Raw genomic sequence first — 27,868 nt, forward strand, 5'->3', positions numbered from 1 at the left:
CACCACCAACATCGCCGCCACCACCATCGCTTTACAACTTCAGTTTTCTCTGAAGCAAAACTTTCTCAAATTCGCTTTCGTTTCTTCCTTTCTCTCTTTCCTTACTATCTCTCTCTCTCCTCTCTCTCTCTCTCTCTCTCTCTCTCTCTCTCTCTCTCTCTCACTCTGCACACTCGCATCGACTGTGTAAGCTGCGTATATAAGAAAAAGGGCTTCTTTAAACTGCCTAGATAAGGGAACTAGAACCCCCAAAAAAAACGCAATAACAAAAAAGAAGGAAGCGAAGAAGAATACCAAATAGTTTGTTAAACTCTGCTCCCGTTGTAAATATAGGGAGTATTTTGCCGTAAACCCATTTTTCTTACCAATTTCAACAGTTGGAGGAGATACGATCCATACATTTATATATTTTTATATAATACCCCCAAGGGTCGTATTTTCAAGTATTTTTTCTTCTCTCAACGAAGTTCTTTCTTCCACTCGATCGTTCGTCCCTTTCTCAGAGGTCAGGTTAACCCAGTTACGTCGACATGGCTGAGGAACTTAAGGTCGGTAAAACTTTTCTCTTTCTAACAGCATGATCATCACTACACATCCATCAATATCACTATCAAACTACACGCACGACACAGGCAACTCTATGTGGTCGTTCGACCTGCTACAACTGCTAGAAACAACAGCCAAACCCCTCTCATTTCGTACACCTTGTTTTTACGTTGAATAATGTGTTTCTGGGTTCCCTGGATATTGGAAATAGACGGGATGGTCGCGGCTAGAATGTCTTTGATCAGAGGTAGGTCTACTCGATTAGGGATAACCTGGAACTAAACAACATGCCCACGAATACCTCAGCTATTGATATCAACAACCAAAACCCCCTTCGACACTACCCCCAACACCATCAACAGCAGCATCATCATCGTCATCATCACAGAAATACCACCAATAATACCACCTCTCCCTATCAACAAGAACGCCACTGTAGGGTCACCATGCCTGCTAGAAATAGCAGCCAAATCTCCCTTGGGGGAGCTAATGCAGTTTCACACTCCAAGATCTAAAACGTAAGAATCTGAAAAAATATTTTCAAAAAAATGCATTTTTCAAGGAGAGCTGCGAAACTGAATTAGACCCCTCTCCCTCCCTCGAATAACACCCTAATATCTTAAAAGTGGGGTAGAACACGTTGAATTTTTTTTATTGCTTACTCAAGGAAGAAAGGATAGCACCCATGGCCACACTCATTTTTTAACACCTCTGAGATTGATGGATGTCAAAGAGGAACTCGTCCTCGTACCAGAGGCCGGTCCCTACCCAGGACCAGTTTTGAATCAATTAGACAGATTTGTTCAAAGTGGGCCCCGTGCACATGCTGGGACAGAGGACATTATGATGGATTAAACCCTTTGACTGCATCAAGAAGAAATATTCATATGATTCCTTTTACTTTTTCGTGTGACAAGCAGATTTACCCCATGACTTCAGAAAAATGTCTTATTTAACCCTTTCGTTACCCTATTTATTTTGAGATGCTCTGTGTTTCTTTCAATTAATTCTAAATACAACAAAGAATTTAGTAAAATAACTTAATCATCATTCAGCTAGAGTTAGGAACATAAATTGTGATTAAGGTTTGGTGGAAGATTTTAAGTCAAAACTTATGAAAACAAAACATTTGTACTAAAGAGCCAGAGCCGGTTTCAGCCGGGTTGGTAACGAAAGGGTTAAGTAGAGTAGAGGGCCCCACTGACAATTCTCAAATTGGGCCCTGCACTTTCTAGCGCCAGAATGTTTGCAACTGAGTAAACTCCACTAAGAGCCCTCAAGGACCAGATGGAAATGTTAAACCCAGTAATGAATTAGGTCTACCACTTAAGATAATGAAGAATTGGAAAAGACAGGATGGTCATGTGTGAAATGCTTTTACTTAGTGTTGGATGAAACACCTTGCCGTATTTCTTCCAGCTCTCTACATTCCAAGTTCAAATCCTGTTGAGGTCAACTTTACCTTTTATCATGCCCAGGTTGATAATATATCACCAATACTACCACCACCACCTCCATCTTCAACACCATCCCACCAGATCAGCACCACTACCACAACACTACTGCCACCTCCATCACCATCACTACCACTAATTCCACCACCAACATCACCACATCAGACTACTATCACTTCCATCACCAGTACTACAACCAACAAAATCAACACCAATAAAAAGGTCTCTGTGCAGATTGCCCTGTCTGCTAGAAATAGCAGCCATATCTTACTCAGAGCAGACCCAACCACCTTAGAAAAGAAAAAAGACATAGATACAATATAACTGAAATAAAAGACAGGATAGTCATGTCTGTAACGTCTTGATTATATACAAATCTAGGGGTTAAACAACACAACAATGCCACTGTCAACAACAGAAGCCTCTCTACAGACAACAATAAATAACACAAATGTTAATACTCTTTTCTACTATAGACACAAGGCCTGAAACTTTGAGGGTGGAAGTTAGTCAATTAAAAGACGGCAAGCTGGTAGAAATGTTAGCACGCTGGGCGAAATGCTTAGCAGTATTTCGTCTGACATTACATTCTGAGTTCAAATTCTGCCGAGGTCAACTTTGCCTTTCATCCTTTCAGGGTCGATAAATTAAGTACCAGTTGCATACTGGAGTCGATGTAATTGACTTAATCCCTTTGTTTGTCCTTGTTTGTCCCCTCTATGTCTAGCCCCTTGTGGGCAATAAATAAATAAGGAAGTTAGTCAATTATATTAACCCCAGTGCTCATCAGGTACATTTTTTTATCAACCCTGAGAGGATGAAAGACAAAGTCAACTTTGAAAGAATTTGAACTCAGAATGTAAAGTGCCACTAAGCATTTTAGCCATCGCACTTATAATTCTGCTAGCTTCATCTCCTTAATAATAATCCTTTCTACTTTAGGCATAAGGCCTGAAATTTAGGAGGACGGGGCAAGTCGATTACAGCGACCCCAGTACTCAACTGGTATTTATTTAATCAACCCCGAAAGGATGAAAGGCAAAGTCAACCTCGGTGGAATTTGAACTCAGAACATAGTGGCAGATGAAATACCTATTTCTTTATTGCCCACAAGGGGCTAAACACAGAGAGAACAAACAAGGACAGACGAACGGATTAAGTTGATTATATCGACCCCAGTGCATAACTGGTACTTATTTAATCGACCCCGAAAGGATGAAAGGCAAAGTCGACCTCGGCGGAATTTGAACTCAGAACATAGCGGCAGACGAAATACCACTAAGCATTTTGCCCAGAATGCTTAAATTTCTTCCAGCTCGCTGCCTTGATAATAATAATGGTAATTGGCTTATTGTATACAGTGCTCTATTGCACAACAACTCATCAGAAAAGAGTAAAAGAACGGAGAGAAAACAGAAATAAGACAAGTAAAAAGCAGGCAGCAATGAGAGCCAAAAGTACATTCTTGGTATACAAGTATTTGATTATTCAGGATAAGAGAAAAACAGAGAAAAGTCAAAGAGTAAAAGAGCCATAAGGAAGAAAGAGGGCATAGGCATGTTGGGAGTAGGTTTGGCAATATTTCAGGAAGAACATTCATCCTAAGAATAGTCCTGGTTGAGCAGAGCCAATGATTAAAGATGTTCCACTCGTGACCATTCATCCTATCTTTTTGATTGTGCATTTAAGATAATGAAGGCACAGTGGCCCAGTGGTTAGGGCAGCGGACTCGCAGTCGGAGAATCGTGGTTTCAATTCTCAGACTAGACGTTGTGTGTATTTATTGAGCGAAAACACCTAAAGCTCCACAAGGCTCCGGCAGGGGGTGGTGGCAACCCCTGTCGTACTCTTATGCCCCAACTTTCTCTCACTCTTTCTTCCTGTTATATATATATGTGGAGGCGCAATGGCCCAGTGGTTAGGGCAACGGACTCACAGTCGGAGGATCACGGTTTCAATTCCCAAACCGGGTGTTGTGTGTATTTATTGAGCGAAAACACCTAAAAGCTCCACAAGGCTCCCGCAGGGGGTGGTTGCGACCCCTGTTGTACTCTTTTGCCCCAACTTTCTTCACTCTTTCTTCCTGTTTCTTGAGTAACGCTGCGATGGACTGGCATCCCATCCAGCCAGGAGGTGGAGGTCACACACGCCATAGAAACCGGGGAAACCGGGGCCCATGAGCCTGGATAGGCTTGAAAAAGGGCGCATAAATAAATAAAAAATTTAAGATAACATTATCTGAGGTGCCCTTCCTTTCTGCTCAGATTTAGGTTATGTATGTGATTTGAGATATATTCAGCCGACTGACCTGACATCGCTATCCAAACTGACCTGAACTAAACGACAGTAACAACAACAACATCAATGATAACACCAGCTATATCACCACCTTTCCACCTATAGCTTCACCATCGCTTCCAGACCATAACAGTCCTTAACACAAAGCTGACCCTATGTAGTTAACTGTTATATAGATGGTGAAGACATGTGGCTTAGTGGTTAGGGTTGTCAGCTCATGGTTCTAAGGTTGTGAGTTCAATTCCCAGCAATGCATTCTATCCTTGAACAAATCCTTTCATTTCCCATTGCCCCAGTCCACTCAGTTGACAAAAATGAGTTGTACCAGTAATTCAATGGAGGGGCAGTCGTGTCACGGGAAATCTCCCTGGCAACTTTGTGTATAGTCTTCTACTATAGCCTCGGGCTGACCAAAGCCTTGTGAGTGGATTTGGTAGACGGAAACTGAAAGAAGCCCATCGTATCATCATCATGATCATCATTTAGCGTCCGTTTTCCATGCTAGCATGGGTTGGACGGTTCAACTGGGGTCTGGGGAGCCGGAAGGCTTCATCAGGCCCAGTCAGATCTGGCAGTGTTTCTACGGCTGGATGCCCTTCCTAATGCGAACCACTCTGTGAGTGTAGTGGGTGCTTTTTACGTGCCACCGGCACAGGTGCCAGACAGAGCTGGCAAACGGCCACGAACGGATGGTGCTTTTACATGCCATATATATATATGTATGTGTGTGTGTGTTTGTGTTTGTGTGTCTGTGTTTGTCCCCCACCAGCATCGCTTGACAACCGATGCTGGTGTGTTTACGTCCCCCTCCCCCCCGTAAACACACCAGGGCAGACATTATGTTACTCCTCCTCCTCAGCAATTTTTCACTCCTCCCACCACACACACACACACACACACTCAGTGTTGAAACCAAAATGTCCAGTAAAGCTGACGTGACGTATGACACTTCCCCTCCTCGCCCATCACTCTGTTTATACACCCTCAGACATATATTTCCCTACACAGCTCCCCCTACATCTACCCAACTACACTGTCCCAGTGTACAACTCACATGTCCTTGATGAATGTGTGTGTGCATGTACATGCATATATGCATTTATTTGCGCGTGTGTGTGTGTGTGCATCAATGTGCATGTGTGTGTGTGTGTGTGTGTGTGTGTGTGTGTGTGTGTGGTAAGCTATCTGCTGAGAAGCAAAAACGGTGGAAACCAAAAAAACAGTAAAAAGACTTGTTAAAAAACTAGTCTTGGAGAGTTGAATAGAAACCATACAAAGATGTTGAACCTTTACTCTTAGGCGCAGGAGTGGCTGTGTGGTAAGTAGCTTGCTAACCAACCACATGGTTGCAAGTTCAGTCCCACTGCGTGGCATCTTGGGCAAGTGTCTTCTGCTATAGCCCTGGGCCGACCAATGCCTTGTGAGTGGATTTGGTAGATGGGAACTGAAAGAAGCCTGTCGTATATATGTATATATATATATCTCGTCTGGCACCTGTGTCGGTGGCACATAAAATCACCCACTACACTCTCGGAGTGGTTGGCGTTAGGAAGGGCATCCAGCTGTAGAAACACTGCTAGATCTGACTGGCCTGGTGCAGCCTTCGGGCTCCCCAGACCCCAGTTGAACCGTCCAACCCATGCTAGCATGGAAAGCGGACGTTAAATGATGATGATGATGATGATGATATATGTATGTGTGTGTGTGTTTTTGTGTCTGTGTTTGTCCCCCTAGCATTGATTGACAACCGATGCTGGTGTGTTTACATCCCCATCACTTAGCGGTTCGGCAAAAAGAGACCGATAGAATAAGTACTGGGCTTACAAAGAATAAGTCCTGGGGTCGATTTGCTCGACTAAAGGCGGTGCTCCAGGATGGCCGCAGTCAAATGACTGAAACAAGTAAAAAAGTAAAAAAAAAAAATTAAAAGAGAATCAAGGAAAACTAATCAGTTGCTAAACAAAGAAACGGTGTCATTCTTCAGTTGTTGAATGTGTGGTAAGACTTGTTTTTCTAAGTCTGGCTTCACTTCAAATCTCAGAACTCAACTTTGTACAGTTGGCCCAAGTGACATAAAGATCATTCCAGAAGACACACTCATATACCTTATTTGTAATAAAGCAGGTGAGTTGTCTGGCTGGTCTAGAAAAGGCATTTAAATGTCCACAAACTGGACAATCCAAACAGCTGTGTGCCACTTGAGGTGAGAAGTAGTTTGCACTGTTTATAAAACAAATATCAAACAGTTCTTGAATAGCGTAATCCAAGATATACTGTCAGATAAAATCAACTGGATAGCTATGGATGGAAGGGCTTTGATTATAAATCAATTAAATTTTGGTTAATTTGGGGATTAATATATAATAAAACATTGTGTACAGTGCTCAGGTGCACTACAACTCATCTAAAGTGTATGTGTAGTACATAGGGTAATGTACAAGCGTCAGGAAAAGAACAGTACATGAGTCATGACATACACATATGTGTATGAGTCTGGAAGGGGTACAATCAGGTGTAGTTTCGGGCGGATTTCGGAAAGCATGAGGGCCTTAAAGGATGTTAAAAACCACCAAAGACAACATCACATGTCTCATCCCCTCTCCTCCACCCATTTCCACCCACAAGGTTATAAGTTCAAGTCAAAGTTGTGGCTGAGATAAAGCAAGACATAAACACACACACACACACAAACATGTATGCACATTTACTAAGGAAACAACAACAGCAACAACAAAAATAACAATTGTAATAGCAACAACAACAACAACAACAACAGCTGCACATGGATCACAAACCCATTGTTGGTTGTATCTATCTATAAATTTATCTTTGTGTGAAATAATTTCATCATCACACCTGGTTCCATAGTAAAGGTGCACGCGTGTGTGTGTGTGTGTGTGTGTGTTGGTTAGCTTAGCCAATAGTTACATGAGGTTATCAGTAAGTCAACTCCACTACCCCAGACTACAAGCCACCACTGTGTGGGTCTGTAGGTCATGTCAGTTTGTTGGCGGTGGGGGGGGGGAAGAAAAGTTCAATGGGAGGTCACGTGTGGCAGAAGAGGGGAGAGGTACCAAGAATTTTTACAACTTCAAATTTTGCAGAGATGGTAATGAGAACAGCAGCAGCAGCAATGGGGGGGGGTGTTACAGAAAGACAGGTATATTGATAGATTGACAGTCCGACAGACAGGCAGGCAAGCAGACAGACAGACAGACTGATAGACAAACAGACAAACAAACAGACAGACAGACATATAGATAAGATAAGATATTAGTCAGAACAATATGTTGTTAGAACTTAGATTAATGAAGGCAAATTATTAAGAACTACACAATTATGATTTTAATTGTCAATTCTCTTCAGAAAATTAATTCAAGTTGGCCAACATTCTCCCTTGATCAGAAAGCTAGTCCATTGTAGGGTCATCCATTTAGAGTTGAGTGAACTGGAGCAACATGAAATGAAGTGTTTTAATCAAGAACACAAAACACAGCTTGGTCCAGGAATTGAACCCACAATCTAGTAATTGTGAAAGCAACACCCTAACCACTTGGCTACATGTCTTCACATGTGTATGTGCATGGAAATAAATATAATAAATTTGTGTGCATGTGTGTGTGTAAATAAATACAGTAAATAGGTGTAATTAGGAAAATAAATTAAGATAGACAGGTTGTTTACTGCAATTTGCTACCTGATAATGATAAGTTATCAAGTTACAAAATTATTTGTTAAAACGCAAATATTTAATATGCAGAAACTGAAGGAATCCTGCTGATGTAATTGCTGTGCTTGTAGTTGTTGTTGTTGTTCATCATGGTGGTCGTTATCATAGTTTTACTAATTGTAACGTTTCTTAGTTCTATGTTGTTGTGATGATGGGTGTTTATATTCATTGAGCATACCGCTGTTGTTGTTGTTGTTGTTGTCGTCATCACCATTATCATCAGTGTTGTTTTAGCATTCGTTTTTCCATGGTCGCAGGCGTCAGATGCCAGCTTCCAAATAAGGCAATATTTCCCACCACCTGACATGTTCTTCACAGAAGCAAGGGTATAATAACACACACACATACACACACATACACACATGCACACATACATACATACATACATACTTACATACACACATGCACACACACATACATACATACATAAGATACAGTGTATATTTAAACATGAGGAATCCACATATAGGAATTCAACACGCTAGAAAGAACAGCTAGGTTCTATAACCACAAAAATTAGGGATAAAATTCAACAGGAACAAAATGAAAAATAAAAACATTGGAAATGTAAATTTTGATATGATTACATACATACAGACAGACAGTATGCATGTAAGGCTTATTATATATGTTAACATAAAACTTGTGTTTTTAAGCCAGGGGTGTGAGACTTTAACAAGTGTGGATAAATGCCTGTTGTTATCTCTGTCTGGGAGCAGAGATAACAATGGTTATGTTTTGACATTCATCAAAGTCTAACAGCTCTGGCAGAAGAAAATATTAGGTTCACCTTTATAAACATGTATCATTTACATTCTTAACATGAATGTTTTATATCCTCTATGCATATATATATATATATATATATATAGGTGCAGGAGCTTGCTTACCAACCACATGGTTCCAGGTTCGGTCCCACTGCAGGGCACCTTGGGCGAGTGTCTTCTACTATAGCCTCGGGCTGACCAAAACCTTATGAGTTGATTTGGTAGGCAGAAACTGAAAGAAGCCCGTCGCATATATGTATATGTATATATATATATATATATATATATATATATATATATATATATATGTTTGTGTGTCTGTGTTTGTCCCCCCATCATCGCTTGACAACCAATGCTGGTGTGTTTACGGCCCCGTAACTTAGCGGTTCGGCAAAAGAGACTGATAGAATAAGTACTGGGCTTACAAAGAATAAGTCCTGGGGTCGATTTGTTCGAGTAAAGGTGGTGCTCCAGCATGGCCACAGTCAAATGACTGAAACATGTCAAAGAGTAAAAGAGTAATAAAATTTGGGAAACGAAATTTCCAAATCAATCGGGTGTAACCCTATAGCTTTATATGCATCTACATATCATACTTTAGGGTCTTATTTATCGCATATTTATATATTTATCTATAAACATACAAAGTATCTGATAAAAGTCAGTATTCAATTTGGGGTGATTAATCAATATGCAGGTATTCTCTTTCAGGTGATACAAAAATATCCTAATGAGTATATCTGATAGTAAACTCATTATCCATTCTATTCTACATCTAGTATACTATTTAGTCAACCACTTTACCAAGTAGTGTCACTAGTAATAATATAATAATAAATAAATACGCCCATTTAAAGCCTAGCCAGGCTCATGGGCCCAGTTTCCTGGTTTCTATGGCGTATGTGTTCCCCAGCTGGACGGGACGTCTGTCCATCACAGCATTACTCATTTTTGCCAGCTGAGTGGACTGGAGCAACGTGAAATGAAGTGTTTTGCTCAAGAACACAACACGTCGCCCGGTCCAGGAATCGAAAGATATGCAGGGTATATATAGTGGAAATGAAGATAAACACCAGCAAAAACGTTGTGTGTGTGTATTCAAATGTTGATGTTTAACAAATGAATGAAGGAAATAGAACTTAATTACATGTGATAAAGGAAATGGTTTACTTAAACTGAATTCCTTTCACAGCAAGCATGTGGTGCAACGAAACCTGGGTCGAGTTTCATTGCACCACATGTCAGACAAGAACTAATAATAACAGCAGCATGAAACTCAAGTCAAAATAAAGTACATGATTCAGTCAGTCTCTCTCACACACACACACACACACACACACACACACAGACACACGTTTACATACATGAATATGCCTACATCTCTATATATATAAACGGCAAAATGTCTGTGTGTGTGTGTGTCCTTTATACAAATCCACAATTTTTCAGTTAGAGGGCTCACACTTTCTATGGTCATTCAAAACCGTCCAAGGGTGGTCGTGCACATCTTTACATTTCCCCAGTCACCCCGCAAAGCCATTAAAAAAATCAATAGAAGTGACTTTTTTGTGAATTTTCTATCCAAAACCCAATCAAAATGTCTGATATTTAATACACCAATTGAATGCCAGCTAGCTGTATGTGATTGGTCGGAGATTTGGACAGTACTCGCGTGTATGTGTGCAATGCATGCAGCTGTCACAGTGCTAGTATTTAGTTAAAAACATACATGTTGTCATGTATTCTGACCCACAAACCTGTGTACACATACTTTGTACTTCCAGTACTTCTTTCAGCCAGATACTTTATTGATCTCTATGCTATTTCCTTATCTGATACCCACACTTGATACCCCAATATTCTAAGCACAAGAATTCTCTATTTTTTATCCACAGTATATGTCTGGCTTTGGCAATGAATTTGCCTCCGAAGACTCAAGATGCCCGAACTCTTTACCGAAGGGGCAGGTAAGTAAAGGACATTTTCTTGTTGGAACACTTGCTTTTTGAGTAGTCTTATGGATGTGTGTATATATATATATATATATATATATATATATATACATATACACACATACATACACACACAATTGAGTAGACAAACTCAATTGTGTATGTATGTATGTGTGTGTGTGTGTATATATATTTATTTATATATGTATATATATATATGTGTGTGTGTGTGTGTGTGTATATATATCCAACATTTCTTACAATATCTCACACCCCACAACACTCTATCCTATGATCTCTCATATACCAACCAACTCACCCATTCAACCACCATCCTACCATCTCTTACCCCTCACCCAACATACCATACCATCAAGCATCAAATCACCCTTTACCTGCTTCTCAACATACCATACCACCAACTACTCTTCTCACCAGTAGGAGATCCCCTTTGGTCACGAATGACCATGGGATTGCACCTAGAGAGTTACCCTCAGAGGCAACAAGTCCGGGCAAGGTTGTTTACGGAAGACCAGCAGTCGCCCATGCATACCAGCCTCCCCTCTCCACGCCACCAGTGTTATCCAAGGTAAAGGCAAAGGGACCGATACAGCTTGGCACCAGTGACATTGCAACTCAGTTCTATACAGTTGGGTGAACTGGAGCAACATGAAATAAAGTGTCTTGCTCAAGAACACAACACACAGCCCAGTCTGGGAATCGAACTCACAACCTCACGATTGTAAGCTCGACGCTTTAACCACTGAGCCACGTGCCTTCACTCTTCTCACTAACCCCCTTGATTATCCTTCAGTTCTTTTGGAGCTTCTCATTATCTGTCATTTCAGAACAATCCACAGAAGTGTCCCCATGGTCTATATGCTGAGGTGATTTCAGGGACAGCATTCACTGCCCCCAGGAATAGTAACCAGCGCACGTAAGTTCAGCTTCTGCTTTATTAGTGATGATGGTAGTGACAGAGCTGACATTGTTAGGACGTGTGTGTGTGTATGTGTGTGTGTGTGCATGTATGTGCATATATGCATACATGTGTGTGTGTATATATATGAATATATATTTCGTTTTTGGATTTGGTTTGCAAGATTCTTTATATGAGTTCGTGTGTTGAAGCATGTTCTGTTGTGTCTGGGGAGAGTCAGTTTCTTTTTGTGCCTTATAATGTAATACACTCACCAGTAAAATTTCCACTTACTTCTTATTTTTATTTTCCTAAAATTTTCGTTGCATCTTGCAACCTTTCCAAGAGTCAAGACTATGTGTGTACCATATGTGTGTATGTGTATGTGTATGTGCCTGTTTGTGTGTGTGTGTGTGTGTGTGTGCACGTGTGCAGAATATAACTGTTTGTTATATGCGACTGTTTACTTTATATACATATACACATTTGTGTGTTTTAAAATATACATTTACATGTGTATATATCTTCATTTTTAATAATATTGAATGTCACTTGTTTATTGTAGGTGGCTGTATCGCATGCGACCATCCGCTGTCCACCATCCTTTTGAAAAGATTGACCGAGGTCTACTGACCAACAACTGGGATGACATTGAACCAAACCCTAATCAGGTATATCTAATTACGTCCTATTAATTATTCGTATCTTTAATATATTATCGTATTACCTTTATACATATGTATTATATATCAGGGTGACCCTACCAGTTCTGGTGCCATATAAAAAGCATCCAATCCATATTGTAAAGTGGTTGGCATTTGGAAGGGCATCCAGCTGTAAAAACCATGCCAAAACTGACCTCAGTTCTGCTAGGACTGTGTCATCTCTTGTGAAAGGTAGGAGAGTCCAGTTTGCTGGACATTGTTGTAGAGCTGAAAAAGAGGTAATTTCTACTCTTCTCCTCTGGAAGCCATCTACTCGCAATACCAGAGGGCGCACACTCTCCTACCCTGATGTAATCTCCAGGGATTCAGGCATCCAGCAACAGAACCTCCATAATGCCATGATGGACCGTGAAGTCTGGCGTATCATGGTAAATTCCATTGTCTCGACCACGGTCGAACAATGATGATGATGATGATGACCAGGTAAAAAGCATTCAGTCCACTCTGCAGGGTGGTTGATGTTAAGAAGAGCATCCATCCATAAAAAAAAAGCAGACACTGAATCTTGTCTAATATGGATATTGTACAGTTGTTGATGGCATCATTAAATACATATTATTGACAAAGCAATATTAGATGATGACGAAGACGACGATGATGACGATGACGATGATGATGACAATAATGTTTTCTCTTTCAAGGTGGCAAGCTGGCAGAAACGTTAGCATGCCGGGCAAAATGCTTAGTGTTTTTACATTCTGAGCTCAAATTCCATCGAGGTTGACTTTGCCTTTCATCCTTTTGGGATTGATAAATTAAGTACCAGTTACGCACTGGGGTCGATGTAATCGACTTAATCCCTTTGCCTGTTCTTGTTTGAACCCTCTGTGTTTAGCCCCTTGTGGGCAATAAGAAATAAGAAACATTAGCATGCAGGGGGAAATGCTTAGCGGTATTTCATCTGTTTTTATGTTCTGAGTTCAAATTGCACCAAGGTCGACTTTGCCTTTCGTCCTTTTGGAGGTTGATAAATTAAGTACCAGTTGCCTACTGGAGTCGATCTAATTGACTGGCCCCCTCCCCAAAAATTTTGGGCCTTGTGCCTAGAGTAGAAAAGGAATAATATTTTTTTCTTTTTTCATTTTCAAAATCCAATATTTAGATGCGTTGGAAGCCATTCGACATCCCTAAAGTGGGAGAATCCAAGAAGGATTTTGTGCAGGTAAGACAGCTATTTTAATGACAACAATAGTGTAATTTCAGCAGCTGGTCAGAATAATAGAATTGTCGTTGTTGTTGGTGTTGTTGTTGTTCTTGTTCTTGTTCTTGTAATGGTGAACATAAATAGACGTGAGCTCGTTGGCGCTTGTGTGTTTGTGTGACCTCATTAGATAAAAAAACCGGAGCAGTGTCTCGCATGCTTCAGGTAAGACCGGCATCAAGGGGCTAAAATTTCAGGCCTTGTGCCTCTAGCAGAAAGGATTATTATTATTATTATTGTTATTATTATTTATTAATATTAGGGTGGTGAGCTGGTGCAATCGTTAGCATACCAGGCAAAATGCTCAGTACCCTTTCATCCATCTATACATTCTGAGTTCAAATTCTACTGGGGTCGACTTTGCCTTTAATCCATTAGGGGGTCAATAAAATAAATACCAGTTGAACACTGGGGTTGGTGTATTGACTTAACTCCTCCCCCAAAATTGCTGGCCTTGTGCCAAAATTTGAAACCATTATTATTATTATTATTATTATTTCAGGGTATATCAACATTGTGCGGTGCTGGAGATCCTCGTGCTAGGCATGGTGCTGCCATCCACATCTACACCTGTAATACTTCCATGGAAAACAAGTACGGACTTTGCAAAAAAAACTCTTTTCTTTTTTCTTTCAAAATCCTGCTAAAATCACCATTTCATATCTTCTGTATCTGAGAAATCAACAAATCACTCGATCTACAAACTGTCTCAGACTAACAATCATCATAAACCTATTTTGTTAACATCATTAAGATTTATAAACTTTCAAGATAACGTGGGATAATTCTCTTTTTTTCTCCTTTTTTCTTTGTTTTTTTCTTTTTTTTTTGAAATATAGGCTCTTGAGACAAACACATAAAGCTGTCCCAGGGGGAGCTTTTGACATTTTCTATCCAAAAGGGATTTTCAGCATAATGTTCTTGTGCCGTGATTTATAACTTTATGCAATGTACCTTGAGAGATTATATTCCCAAAATAGTATTAATCTATTTAATCTTTTAGTTTATCCATTCATCATCCATTTACATATTTGTTTATCTAATAATCAACATCTGCACACTATGTATGTATGGTCAAAATCACACAGTGACTATGTATATAAATATATATCAGCGCCGCCTTGACAGGCTTCCATGCCAGTGGCACGTTAAAAGCATCCACTACACTCACGAAGTGGTTGGCGTTAGGAAGGACATCCAGCTGTAGAAACACTGCCAGATCAGACTGGAGCCTGGTGCAGCCTCCTGGCTTCCCAGACCCCGGTCGAACTGTCCAACCTATGCTAGCATGGAGAACGGACATTAAACGATGATGATGATGATATAGATATATATATAGTTTTTTAATGAAATTTTCAATTATTGAACAAAGATTTTTCTTTCCTTTTCCAGATGCTTCTATTCAGCTGATGGTGACCTCCTTATCGGTGAGTATAAAACCATATCCTTTTCCCTGGGCCTCAACTCCTGATAGAAACCTGAGGTACCAACATAACATACTCTAGTTATGATGGTACTGTAGACATAGAGTACCATGACAACACACAATGTGTCTTCAACATTTTCAGCTTGGGAGCGCCCAAGCCTCCCCAGGTCTGAGCACAATTGGTTTCTTCCAGAAACAAGTAGAATCGACCCCAGTATTGGACTGGTACTTTATTTATTGATATTATGTTTATCAACCTTAGGGATATTTGAACTCAGAGTAGGGCGGCGAGCTGGCAGAATCGTTAGCACGCCGGGTGAAATGCTTTGCGGTATTTCGTCTGCCGTTACGTTCTGAGTTCAAATTCCGCCGAGGTCAACTTTGCCTTTCCTCCTTTCAGGGTCAATAAATTAAGTACCAGTTACGCAGTGGGGTCGATGTAATCGACTTAATCCGTTTGTCTGTCCTTGTTTGTCCCCTCTATGTTTAGCCCCTTGTGGGCAGTAAAGAAACAGATTTGAACTCAGAGTATTTTCACCTCTGGGAAAAAGTGGTCCATATAAGTCTGGCTTCTAACTTGTTTAGCAGGAGCTTGGACTCCTCAGGCATTGAGACACAGAGACATTGAGGCACTGAGGCACTCTCGGGGTCATTGAGGTACTCAAGCCAGCAAACTGCAACAAAGGCTGGATTTTGTAGCGGTCCCAATACACATGTCTGAATAAAGAGCCAACTGATCGAGGTTCAATCCCACCTGCAGGGTATATTTTGTTCCTTTTCTCACTGTCACCTTCTTTTTTTTGTATCTTTATAGTTCCTGAAAAGGGGACACTGTCCATCACTACAGAGATGGGGAAAATGGTCGTAGAGAACAATGAAATCTGTGTTGTCCAGGTGAAGATTGACAATTATTAGTATTCTTGTGTTGTTGTTGTTGTGTTGTTGTTGTTGGTGGTGGTGGTGGTGAATACAATCAAATGAATAAATAACACAAAACTGTATTTCTTCTTTTTCCAGCAAGGTATTCGGTTCAGTGTTTCCGTTGAGGGAGAAAGCCGTGGTTACATCCTTGAAGTCTACGATGGACACTTCACCCTCCCCGACCCTGGACCAATTGGTGAGAAACAGTTTTCCTTTATTTCACTTTCGTCCCTTTTTTTTTTTTGCTTTAACTTCTTTGCTTTAACAATACTAAAAAAAAGGGGCACAAGAAAATCCCAACAAATACAAAAAAAACCACCTAATAATGGGAACAGTTATACAGGACCAAACAAGGAACCCCCACAGGTGTCTGATTAGTTGCACAACATCAACCTCACTCTCTCATCCATGACCATCTTTTATTCAGTGGCAAGACCAGATCAAAACACCCGAGGATGAAGACAGATGCAGTGGGTGACCAAGATGTGTTGCTTGCCTCATCTTGCTCTCTGCACTGCACAATGCATTGTTGCAGCTGCCTTCCCCACTGTTGAACCATGAAGGTTTCCTCCGCAGTGTCCACTGGATCCAGCAGACACGTGCAGAGGTAGGCAAGCCCCCAACTTCACACAGACTGACGAACTAATTAGAACGGATGACCCCTAATATTGTTTCAGGTCCCAATGGTTTGGCATACCCACGGGATTTTTTGACCCCTGTTGCATGGTATGACGAGAAGGATGTAAATGAATTCACAGTCGTGAGCAAGTACCAAGGACACCTGTTTGCAGCTGTACAGGTAAGTTGTACTTTATTGTATCTACTCTAAGGCACATGGTCACGTGGTTAGAGTATTCAACTCAGGATCATGATATTGTGGGTTCAATTACTGGACTGGGTGACGTGTTGTGTCCTTGGGCAAAACACTTCATTTCATATTGCTCCAAATCTACTCATTTGAAAAGGAGTACCAACCAAGTGCTGTTGGTGCATCTCTCTCTCTCTCTCTCTTTCTCTTTCTCTACTCTCTCTCCCTCTGCTCTCTTTCATCTTTCTATCTTACCTCCCTCTTTTCTCCCACCCTCTCTCTCCCAAACATTAACAATATGTTGGAAGTATTGAATCAAAAGGATTTAACTTTTTTAATTCTATCTCTTCTCACCACATAAACTCAGTTTTTTAATGGCAAACCCAAAAGTACCAAAACAAGAACTAGTCAAAAACTAGCATCAGTGTGATTGACTGCCCTTCTGTCAAATTTAAGGCTTTGTGCCTATAGTAGAAAGGAATATTAAACCCTTCAGTTGTACCTGCTCTGCCTTATGAAATAACCTCTTTTCCTCTACTATATCTACATATCTACTCTATCATAAGGCAGCGAGCTGGCTGAATTGTTAGCACACCAGAAGAAATGCTTAGCAGTATTTCACCTGTCACTACATTCTGAGTTCAAATTCCACCGAGGTCGACTTTGCCTTTCATCCTTTCAGGGTCGATAAATTAAGTACCAGTGAAACACTGGGGTCGATTGTAATCGACTCGCCCCCTCCCCCAAAATTCCAGGCCTTGTGCCTTTAGTAGAAAGTATATCTACTCTTGCACCTGAGCACTGTACACAATTATTATTATTATTATTATATCCATGGTCATGTCTGCTCTGTCTTATGAAATAATGCCTCACCCTGTTACATCTGCTCTGAATTATAAAAATTATTAAGACTCCCCACCACTTTTGTATGCTCTGTTGTATTTCTGCTTCCAGGACCATTCCGTATTTGATGTGGTAGCTTGGCATGGTAACTATGCACCTTACAAGTACAACCTCAGCAACTTCATGGTTATAAATGCTGTCGCATTCGATCATGCTGTGAGTCTCTTTATTTCTCTTCCTTTTGTTTTCCTTTGTTGAACAAATAAAAATGTCCAAAGTTGGTCGGTGGGTCCCTCATCATCTAATTACTTCTCAGCTTAATTAAAAAAAGGTTGTCATCTGCTCATCATTGAAGGGTCGTCTTGCCACAGAACAACCTTTCATGACTAGAATCACCACAAGCGATGAGAAGTAGGTTCTCTACAATCATATCCAAGGAAAACAGCAATTATTAGCATCCAATGTAAAAGGAGAACCCATTCCTAAACCAGGAGTACAGCCAAAAAAAGTTACACTCTCTGTTTGGTGGGATATGAAAAGTGTTGCCTATCGTGAAATATTAAACCAAAATAAAAAAGTCAATTTGAAGAAATATTGTTATTAGTTGGAAGTTTCACCCAAATATTTTCAGAAAATGCTTCTATCATTGGTCAATCATAAAGGAGTCTTGCTTTCACACAATACAGCAAGACCTCATATTGCCATAAGATTATGGTTCCAAATAAAGACATTTTGCTTCATCCTCCTTAATCTCCAGGTCTTGATTATTGTTATAAACCCAAACTAGAATATCAAAATTTAAAAGGTTTTAATTGACTGAAAATACAGCAATATACAATACAAACAAAGATTGCTAAAATTGTAAGCAAAACCAAACTTCAATGCAATAACATTTTTATGCAGCAAGTTGCTGCATTCTCGACTAACTAAAATCAGCGCTGAACCCGTCTTGCCGCAAACAGAACAGAACTCCATGTAGTCACACTGCAAGCATATAACAGCAATCAAGACAATCAAAATCATGTGATCAATACTAAAATCACAACATTTATATAATGTTCAAATCATTGCAACATCATATAAAATGAAAACGGTTTATCAATTGTGAAGAGGTTAAGAATGGTACAGAGTGCTTCTCTGCTTTGAAACCTGAAAAGTTTTATGCCCACGAGATGAACAATTCACCATAGATGGGACTGTGTTATAAAAAATAAGGGGAAATATTATCTTGTGTGACCAAAGAAGTGTCTGTTTATTCCCATCTTAGAATGCCACAAGACTTCCTTCCTTTCCAACCTCATATATACATGTTGCCTTGAACAAACGTAAATGGTAAATAAGATCTGCTATTCTATTGTTTTCCTTTCTTTCCATTTATACCATCCTTTTTCTGTTACAGGATCCATCAATCTTCACAGTATTGACATGTCAGTCTCAAAAACCAGGAACGGCCATTGCAGACTTCGTTATCTTTCCTCCACGTTGGTCTGTTCAAGAACACACTTTCAGACCACCGTATTATCACCGTATGTACACAGACTTATCAGTATTATTTCTTTCCCCTTTTTTCTCCAGCCCAGCATTCATAAAGTCGGTTACCCGGTCCCCATGGACTACGGGTGATTGGGATCCTGGGGTCACAACGTTTCTCCTGAATAGAACACCGAACCATCGCAGGGTTCGAGGATAGCAATTTTTGAGGAGATGGAAGGGCATCGACCACAGTATTTGACTTGTACTTTATTTTATCGACACCAAAGGGATGAAAAGCAAAGGTTGACCTGGGTGGGATTTGAACTCATAATAAAAACATAAAAAGTCAGAAGAAGTGCTGCTAAGTATTTTGTCCGATGCGCTAACGATTCTCCCAATTTGCCGTCTCCACCTAAACACACGCACACACACATATTTGCTACGTATAATCCTCTGGGTGAAAAACAGCGTGCAGAATCGTACACAGCAATGAACTCTGACCTTGCGATCCTATTACTGGTTAACTCAAATTTGTACAAAAGAAAAAGAGAGAGAATAAAAGAGAAATAGAGAAAATTATGTTGAGAATTAAGGGTGCGTCAATTACGGCGCAAGGGAAGTAACTGATGTTGTGTTTAAAGGCACAGAATATTACATTGCAATCAATATTGAATTTTCTTGCGTAAAGCGACTTTAAAATACCTTTCAGTGAGTGTAGATATATGAAACATAGGAAATCTGCTTTTTCCACAAAACGTTCTTATTATAAGACAGGGATGTATTTTATACACAAGAAGAAAAAAACGGCATCTTTAAAATAAATGTATTCATTGGGTGGTTTTCTAGTAAAACAAACGAGTCTACACCATCTCAGCTTCAAAAAAAAATTTGGGGTGGTGAGAACATAGCCCTGTAGGGCAGAACGGATGATACAAAGAGGAATCGCTGTATTTAAGCAAATTTTTTTTGCAATTTTTAGAACAATTTTATGGGGAAAATATGAAACTATTTTCACAGGTTTCACGATTTACCTCCCTTTCACTGTTAAGTCACTGTGTATTTGCACACACGCAATTGACGTTTCCACGTGCACACACACACACGTACATATACACAGGAGTATGTATGTATGTATATATGTGTTTATATATATATATATATACACACACATATATATATATATATATACAAATACATATATATATATACGTATGTATTTATGTATGTGTATTATATAGATATGTATATTAGATATATGTAAATAACATATATATATATATATGTATGTATATATGTATATATATGTGTGTGTGTGTATGTATGTATGTATGTGTGAGTGTTTGCATGTCTGTGTTTGTCCCCCCTCCCACCATCGTTTGACAACCGATGCTGGTGTGTTTACGTCCCCATAACTTAGCAGTTCAGCAAATGAGATCGATAGAATAAGTACTAGGCTTACAACGAATAAGTGCTGGGGGGGGGGGTCGATTCATTCGACTAAAGGCGGTGCTCCAGCATGGCCGCAGTCAAATGACTGAAACAAATAAAATAATAAAAGAAAGGAAACATTAAAGGATATACACACACACACACACACAACACACACACACACACATGCCTATCTATATTTATATCTTTCTTTCTATATACATTTTACAGGTAACTGCATGTCAGAATTCATGGGACTGATTAAAGGGGCTTACGAAGCAAAGGTAAGCATTAATTTACAATTTTCCTCTACCTGTATCCTGCCTGTGTTGCAAACTGACCATCTACAGTCAAAATTTATGATCATTAACTTATGTCTAATTAATGATTAAATTACCATTTATTAAATAACCATAAGAGGATGTGATGTTTTAAACCTGGATCACCATTGCTCAAGGAGACCTCCGAATTCAAAGGCTTTCCAGTCATGACAATCCAGTCTTTCTTCCAGGATCAGAGTACACTTGACTACATTATATAATGTGAAATTGTGTTTGTTTGTAAGATAGCAAGGTATGGCTCAAGAATCTGGCCATCAGACGGCCACCAGACGGAGAAACTATGCAGATGGTCCTTTGTTGGTTCAAGTATATATATATATATATATATATATATATATATATATATATACATTGCGGCAGATGTATTGTGTGTGTGTGTGTTTGTGTGTATGTACCTTTGTTTAGACATTACATGATGGTTGTAAATGAACAAGTCTTTGACAATTCCAGAGTGTTGAACTTACATTGTGCTGAATTTTGGCCTACCCTATATATATATATATATATATATATATATATATATATATATATATATATATATTATATATATATATATGATATTTATATATATTATATGTTCGTCTTTTTTTTTGTTTGTTCCTTCTCAAGCCACGCCTGGCTCATAAGGGCCGGTTTCCTGGTTTCCTTGACATATAGGTTCCCCACCTGGATGGGACGCCATTCCATAATAGGTGAGCTGCAAGATGCAGGAGGAAAGAGTGAGAGAAAGTTGTGGCGAAAGAGTCAGCAGAAGTTCGCCATTACCTTCTGCCGGAGCCGTGTGGAGCTTAGGTGTTTCGCTCATAAACACACACACACACATATATATATATTATATATATATATATATATATAATATATATATATATATATAATTATTATGCAATATAATCTATAAACTCTCTTTGTTTTGTCAACAGGAGTCAGGCTTCCTCCCCGGGGGAGGATCCTTGCACAGCATGATGACACCCCATGGACCTGATGCTGAATGTTTTGAGAAGAGCTCAACAATGGATCTGAAGCCAATAAAAATTGCTGAGGGAACAATGGTGAGTTATTAGTCTGATCTGTCACAGCTTCAGTGAGATGAAAAGAGGCTGTGCATGGCATCTATGACCAGTGATAGCAGGAGAAACAAAAACCACAGGTCATAGCTTGCTGTGGTAGGAAAGAGTTCGTCAATATACGGAATTATATTCAAAGGGGAAATACGGTTAGAACATTTGCAACAGAGTCAATTCTGTTAATGTTATCAAAGTGCCAAGTGGTGGCATCAATCTGAACAACTGATTATATCTATCATATAATTTTTACAAAGTAATATGGTAATGATAGTTATTGTTTTGGGAAGGGAATGTTAAATTTGATGTTGGTGTTGGGGCTACAACCCCACAAGAAAGAGTATGATTGTCTGGTAACTTAGGATTGAGATTGAAATCCCTTGCCAAGATTCATTCAGATGCAGTACATTCACACCCCTGCTACACATACTGTCTGACTGGATTGTGTGTATGTATGCATATATATATATATATATATATACTGTCACCGGACAGTAAATCAAAATTCCATAAATACTTAATATTCAATTTTATTTATTCATTCTAATTAGGAATGTTTAATAATTGAATGCAGTGAGTTAAAATCACCGTTTTTTTCTCTTCAACATTTGTCTATCAATTAGTGAAGTCCCATATAAAATAATTTTTTGTTTTAATCTTGGAATTAAATGGTTTTGATTTACTGTCAGTTGACATTTGGCCAACCCTGTATATGAATATATATATATATATATATATATATATATATATATATATATATATATATATATATGTATGTATGTATGTATTAAGCTTGAAAGCAAATTTCCTGTGCTGTTCATCCAGAGATAACATATATTCTCATTTATAGAATTATTTAATTTGTTTGTTGTATGATAAGTTTTGTAATTATTCCTGATTCAATTGAAATATTTTCTATGTTGTTAATCCTTCTGTTCCCGATATTGTTCACAGGCATTTATGTTTGAAAGTTCCCTGAGTTTGGCACTAACCAAATGGGGTAATGACACTTGTCATAAGGTGGACAATGAATACTTCAGGTGTTGGCAGCCAATCAAGAAGAATTTCAAACCCGTGTTGTAAGAATTCAACCAGTAAGTAATCATGTTTCTTCGCGTTGTTTTTAGCCTAGCTCTGTTTTTAATACTTCAGTCAATGAGAGAAATAAAATACTAATTTCTTGACCAGTTAGCATTCACGTTACTCGTTTTTTGAGACCCTCTTTGGTCATGAATAACCATGGGATTGCACCTAACAAGTTACCCTTCCCAGGCTCAAGTCCGGGCAAGGTTGTTTATGGAAGACCAGCAGTCGCCCGTGCATGCCGGCCTCCCCTCTCAGTGCCACCGATGTTATCCAAGGGAAAGGCAAAGGGGCTGATACAGCTTGGTACCAGTGACTTTGCAACTCATTTCTACAGCTCAAGAACACAACAGTCCGGTCTGGGATTCGAACTCACAACCTCGTGATCATAAGCTCATGCACCTTCACTCTCTCAAACGTATTCCCCTTTGTTTTGAATTAATCAGGCATTACCTTGTACCTTGGTAGAAGGAGACTAAAAGATGCTTGCCATTTGCATGTGTGTGTGTGTGTGTGTGTGTGTGTGTGTGTGTGCATGTGCGTGTGTGTGTGTGCGTGTGTGTGTGCGTGTGTATGTGTGTGTTTGTGTGTGTGTGTGTGATCTTCATATCATCTTTTAATGTCCATTTTTCATACTGGCATGGGTTCGATGGTTTGATAGAAGCTAGCAAGGCTTACAAAGAATAAGTCCTGGGGTCGATTTGCTCGACTAAAGGCGGTGCTCCAGCATGGCCACAGTCAAATGACTGAAACAAGTAAAAGAATAAAGGAAAATACTTTTTTGTATTTGGTTTGCAAGATTCTTTACACCAATGTTAATAACACACACACTGCTTCAATTCTTCTCCTTAATTGATTATGTCAATTGAATAAATAATCTATCCAACGAATTAGTCATTTGTTTAATTTGTTGGTTAAACAATCAGTCACTTGTTTGTTTTTCTGTTGTTTTCTTTTTTAACAAATTTCTTTCATTGCCATTTGCAACCTTTTCAGCGATTTCTCTCAATTTAACCAAATAACTAATAATAAAGAAGTGGAATTGAACCTGTGTGTGTGTGCTGTTGATATTAGCATAATGCCCCTTCCTAGATACAACAAAATACATAAACTTTACTGTAATTTTCATGCTTTTGCTAACCATTCTCTCTGATTATAATTTCTCTTTATTTTATTGTTGCAGTTGATGTGGCACAAAGCATTCGGAAGCAGTCAATATGAATTGCTTTTAAGACCACAATTTTCCTGGAAACTTCCATGGCAGCTATCCTGATATTTTATAATTTTACTTTAGCAAACGTGTGAGATATTTGTGGTATTTTGTTATTTCTTAATAGTAATATCTGATAAAATTCTATTATATGATGTATTTTGTCTCTCTGATAAAACTCTTCCAAGATAGACTTTCCAACTTCATCCTCCCGGAATTAATAAAATTAAGGCACCAGTCAAGTGCTAGGACTGATTTCACCAACTCTACCCCTTCTCCTTCTAAATATATGGTTAACAATGTTATTCAGCCAACATTATTATCAAATTTATTTAAAGATCCTTAACATTTTTTTCTGGAATCTTCAATAACAGCTGTTCTTTTAGTGATGTTCATAAAATTTGTATAACTTTTTGTCAAAATTTATAAACTTCCCTGAAAAGTAATTTCTGCCAGAATGACCATGCCTAGTTTTCTCAGACCCTGGTTTTTATTAGGGTTCCTTCCAAATAAATGAAAAAAAATGTCTTTTTCTTTTATATGGCCCAAATAAATTTTTTTCTTTTTGTATGTGTAGTGGAAGTATACATTACTTACCTGTTACATAATAATACTTTATATTATGATGATAATAATAGTAATGTTAGATGGTATTTTATATATCAAACTAGCTTAAGCACCTGGGTTTCTTAATACCTAACTAAATGCAATCACATAGATTCACTAAACTTCAGATAAATTACTTTTAAAAATCGTTGTAAATTTTCAGTTGTTCTACAAATGTTGATTTATTTGGAATCATTGAATCCAAGCAATTCCTTTCTTAGAAGTTGTGAGAAATAATCACATGGTCTTCTTGAGAAAAATGTGTCCCCTATGCAAAATTTCAGGGACCTTGGCAAGAAACCGTAGCATAATTTTCATGTTTCAAAACTGATGACAATATTAATGATGTTATATGAAGCTAAATATTTTAGATAAAGATAATATCTAATATGAATGATGACCAATCACAATAATATTTTAAAGATTTAAATTTTATTTTATAAGGATTATAGGAGATTTGGCTGTAACAAATTTACATAATTCTGAGAAATTCTTGATTTTTGAGATACCAACACCAATCCTTTTTCAATTGGCAAAAATATAAAGAAAACTCACATTGGAACACTTTCAAGACAACAATCTTTCTTTTACTTCAAAATTTGATTTAAAAAATCTTTCATCATGGAATCTTCTTCGGCAGCTAATATATATTTCATTTTTATCTTTGAGAGATGATTCAAATTTTTGGAGTTTTGACAATATTTTGACATTAAAACCAAAGCAGTATAAAAATTATTTATTTTAATAAAATCTTCCATGTGGTTAATTCTTTCACCAAATTCTTTAAAATAAAGATGCTTAAGTCTAGTAAAACTGGTTTAAAATCCTTTTTTATGTGAAACCTGCTCACGGCTTTACAATATAAACTCTTTAATCTTAAAGTGTTTATATTTACATGAAAATCTGATATGATAATTTATGAATCTTTTGCTAAGAAGAGTTTCAAACATCAGATTAGTATAATAATAAATATGAAACTTGGTCATTTTACAGAACCATTTTATTTTCTTAATTAATTTCAAATTAATTGGAAAATTTAGATATGTTCAAACTCATCTTGTGCTTTATAGAATCTCCAACAAGCATTTAAAGGTTTTTACTAAATTTTGTAACACTTAACAATTTTCAAGATAATTAATTTGGTTTAAAATCACCTGTTTTTCATAGAATTTCTCATAACAGTTGCTTCACCAAATTTAATGACATCTGAAATATTTTTAAGTTTAGTAAAAATGGTTATTTAAAAAATCATTCCAGTCTTTATGGAACCTTCACTGGCAGCTATTTCATTTCTTTTATCAAATTTGATTTTTTTTTCTGTGGGTTATTTTTTTCTAATCTTACAAGAATTTCTAAATTTAGATTTTCAAATAAGGTTTTATCATAATTTTGTTTTTCAAAGACTTCTTCTTGTTAACAGATTTCTTTTTTTTTAGTTAAAACCTAAAAATATTTTCCCAAAGAACTCCATATAAAAAATGGTTCACAAAAAACTCTGTTACCTTCCACCAAACTGTTTTTTATTTGATTTCTTTTGTTTTTTATATTTTTAAAATATTTCCTAAGTTTAATTTTCTTTCTCTAAGAAAAATAGATATTATCAATATTAATCACTAAAAGGATTTATCAATAAAATAAAATCTAAAAATAAATTAAATGTTTTACCATGAGTTGTTTTTTTTCAATTCAAGAAAAGAAATCACAGCAATAATCCAAACCAAACTCCTTGTGTGGTAAGCGGCTTGCTTCCCAACCACATGGTTCTGGGTTCAGTCCCAATGCATGGCACAGTGGGCAAGTGTCTTCTACTACAACTTCAGATTTTGAATGACCATAGAAAGTGCGAGCCCTCTAACTGAAAAATTGTGGATTTGTATAAAGGATACACACACACAGACAGACATTTTGCCGTTTATATATATATATAGAGATTCACACGATAATCATCAGCATTATCATTTAATATACAAAGTTACCCTATTGTTTATCTCTCATGATACCTTTCATATACCTTTTAAGTAAGAAAACAGCACAGCTCCCATGACTTCAGGAAACATTTTTTCACGCTGAGAGTTGCTGAAGCATGGAACAAACTGCCGGCATCGGTTGTTAGTTGTCGAGCACTGCATCCTTCAAAACTTCCATGCTTCCTGAGATTCGCCAACACTACACCTGATTTTCTCCCCTCCATACACACACAAGCATGTTCACTTTCCAGACATTTCTACATTACTGCATGTACTTTATATGCACTTTCTGACAAGTTGTGGTGCACCTGAGCACTGTATACAATAATTTCATTATTATTATTATTTTTATATTTTGAATGAAATAATATAGAAATGTTAGTGAAGATCAATTTGGAGAAATATACAACTTTTGCTAAACATTGATCAAAGTTGTGGATTCTATAGTTTATGATTAGGTTAGTGTAAGTCTTGTTTAGATGTTGTACATAAAATAACAAGGACAATAATTGAAGAACAAATCAGCTTTATTTAGATTCCAGGTTATTAAAAATATTAACAAAAAATGATGAGGCCAGAAACACAGAATTCTGGTTTTTACAGTTGAAACAAAAGATTGATTAAATATGTATAAAAGACATGTCAACACAAACCAGCGTGGAGAACAGACTTTAAAACATAGAAGACAATTCATAAGCATCTCCTTTGCATCGGCAAGCCAAGTGAGACCATAACCCATGGCTTATGCCAGGAGTGTAACCAGCCCACTTATGCGTACCTTTCCTTCATTGGACACTAAACTCTGCTTGTGAAGACCTGTTGAGGCAAGTGAAATCGAAATCAAATTCGATGACTGGTTTCCGTGCTAGTGGAGTGCTAAGAGCACCATCCAAGTGTGATCGTTACCAGCGTCGCCCTATTGGCACTTGTGCCAGTGGCGCGTGGAAGTTGTTGCCAGTGCCACTGGACTGGCTCCTGTGCAGGTGTCACGTAAAAACACCATTTGAGCGTGGCCGTTGCCAGTACCGCTTGACTGACCCTTGTGCCGGTGGCACGTAAAAGCACCCACTACACTCTCAGAGTGGTTGGAGTTAGGAAGAGCATCCAGC

The 27,868-nt window shown here is 38.2% G+C and overlaps 1 protein-coding gene across 1 annotated transcript; it reads left to right on the forward strand.

Moving 5' to 3' along the window:
• On the forward strand, positions 1–26,413 carry LOC115222985 (homogentisate 1,2-dioxygenase). The gene is made up of 16 exons (XM_029793409.2): positions 1–548; positions 10,691–10,762; positions 11,596–11,684; positions 12,232–12,337; positions 13,494–13,553; positions 14,095–14,186; positions 14,985–15,019; positions 15,833–15,912; positions 16,036–16,135; positions 16,617–16,738; positions 17,702–17,806; positions 18,990–19,116; positions 20,723–20,775; positions 21,753–21,881; positions 22,848–22,987; positions 24,160–26,413. Exons 1-15 carry the CDS (start codon positions 531–533, stop codon positions 22,974–22,976), a joined length of 1,317 nt encoding a protein of 438 aa, XP_029649269.1. The 5' UTR covers positions 1–530; the 3' UTR covers positions 22,977–22,987; positions 24,160–26,413.
• Positions 26,414–27,868: the final 1,455 nt, after the last annotated feature.

The sequence above is a fragment of the Octopus sinensis genome, linkage group LG21, assembly GCF_006345805.1.
Source record: "Octopus sinensis linkage group LG21, ASM634580v1, whole genome shotgun sequence".
Taxonomy (NCBI): domain Eukaryota; kingdom Metazoa; phylum Mollusca; class Cephalopoda; order Octopoda; family Octopodidae; genus Octopus; species Octopus sinensis.

Bases quoted from the DNA above. Each gene is read 5' to 3' on its own strand.
- LOC115222985 (XM_029793409.2), top strand. The intron at 11,685-12,231 runs GTAAGTTCAGCT...TGTTTATTGTAG, and splicing joins AGGAATAGTAACCAGCGCAC to GTGGCTGTATCGCATGCGAC. The intron at 16,136-16,616 runs GTGAGAAACAGT...ATATTGTTTCAG, and splicing joins CCCCGACCCTGGACCAATTG to GTCCCAATGGTTTGGCATAC.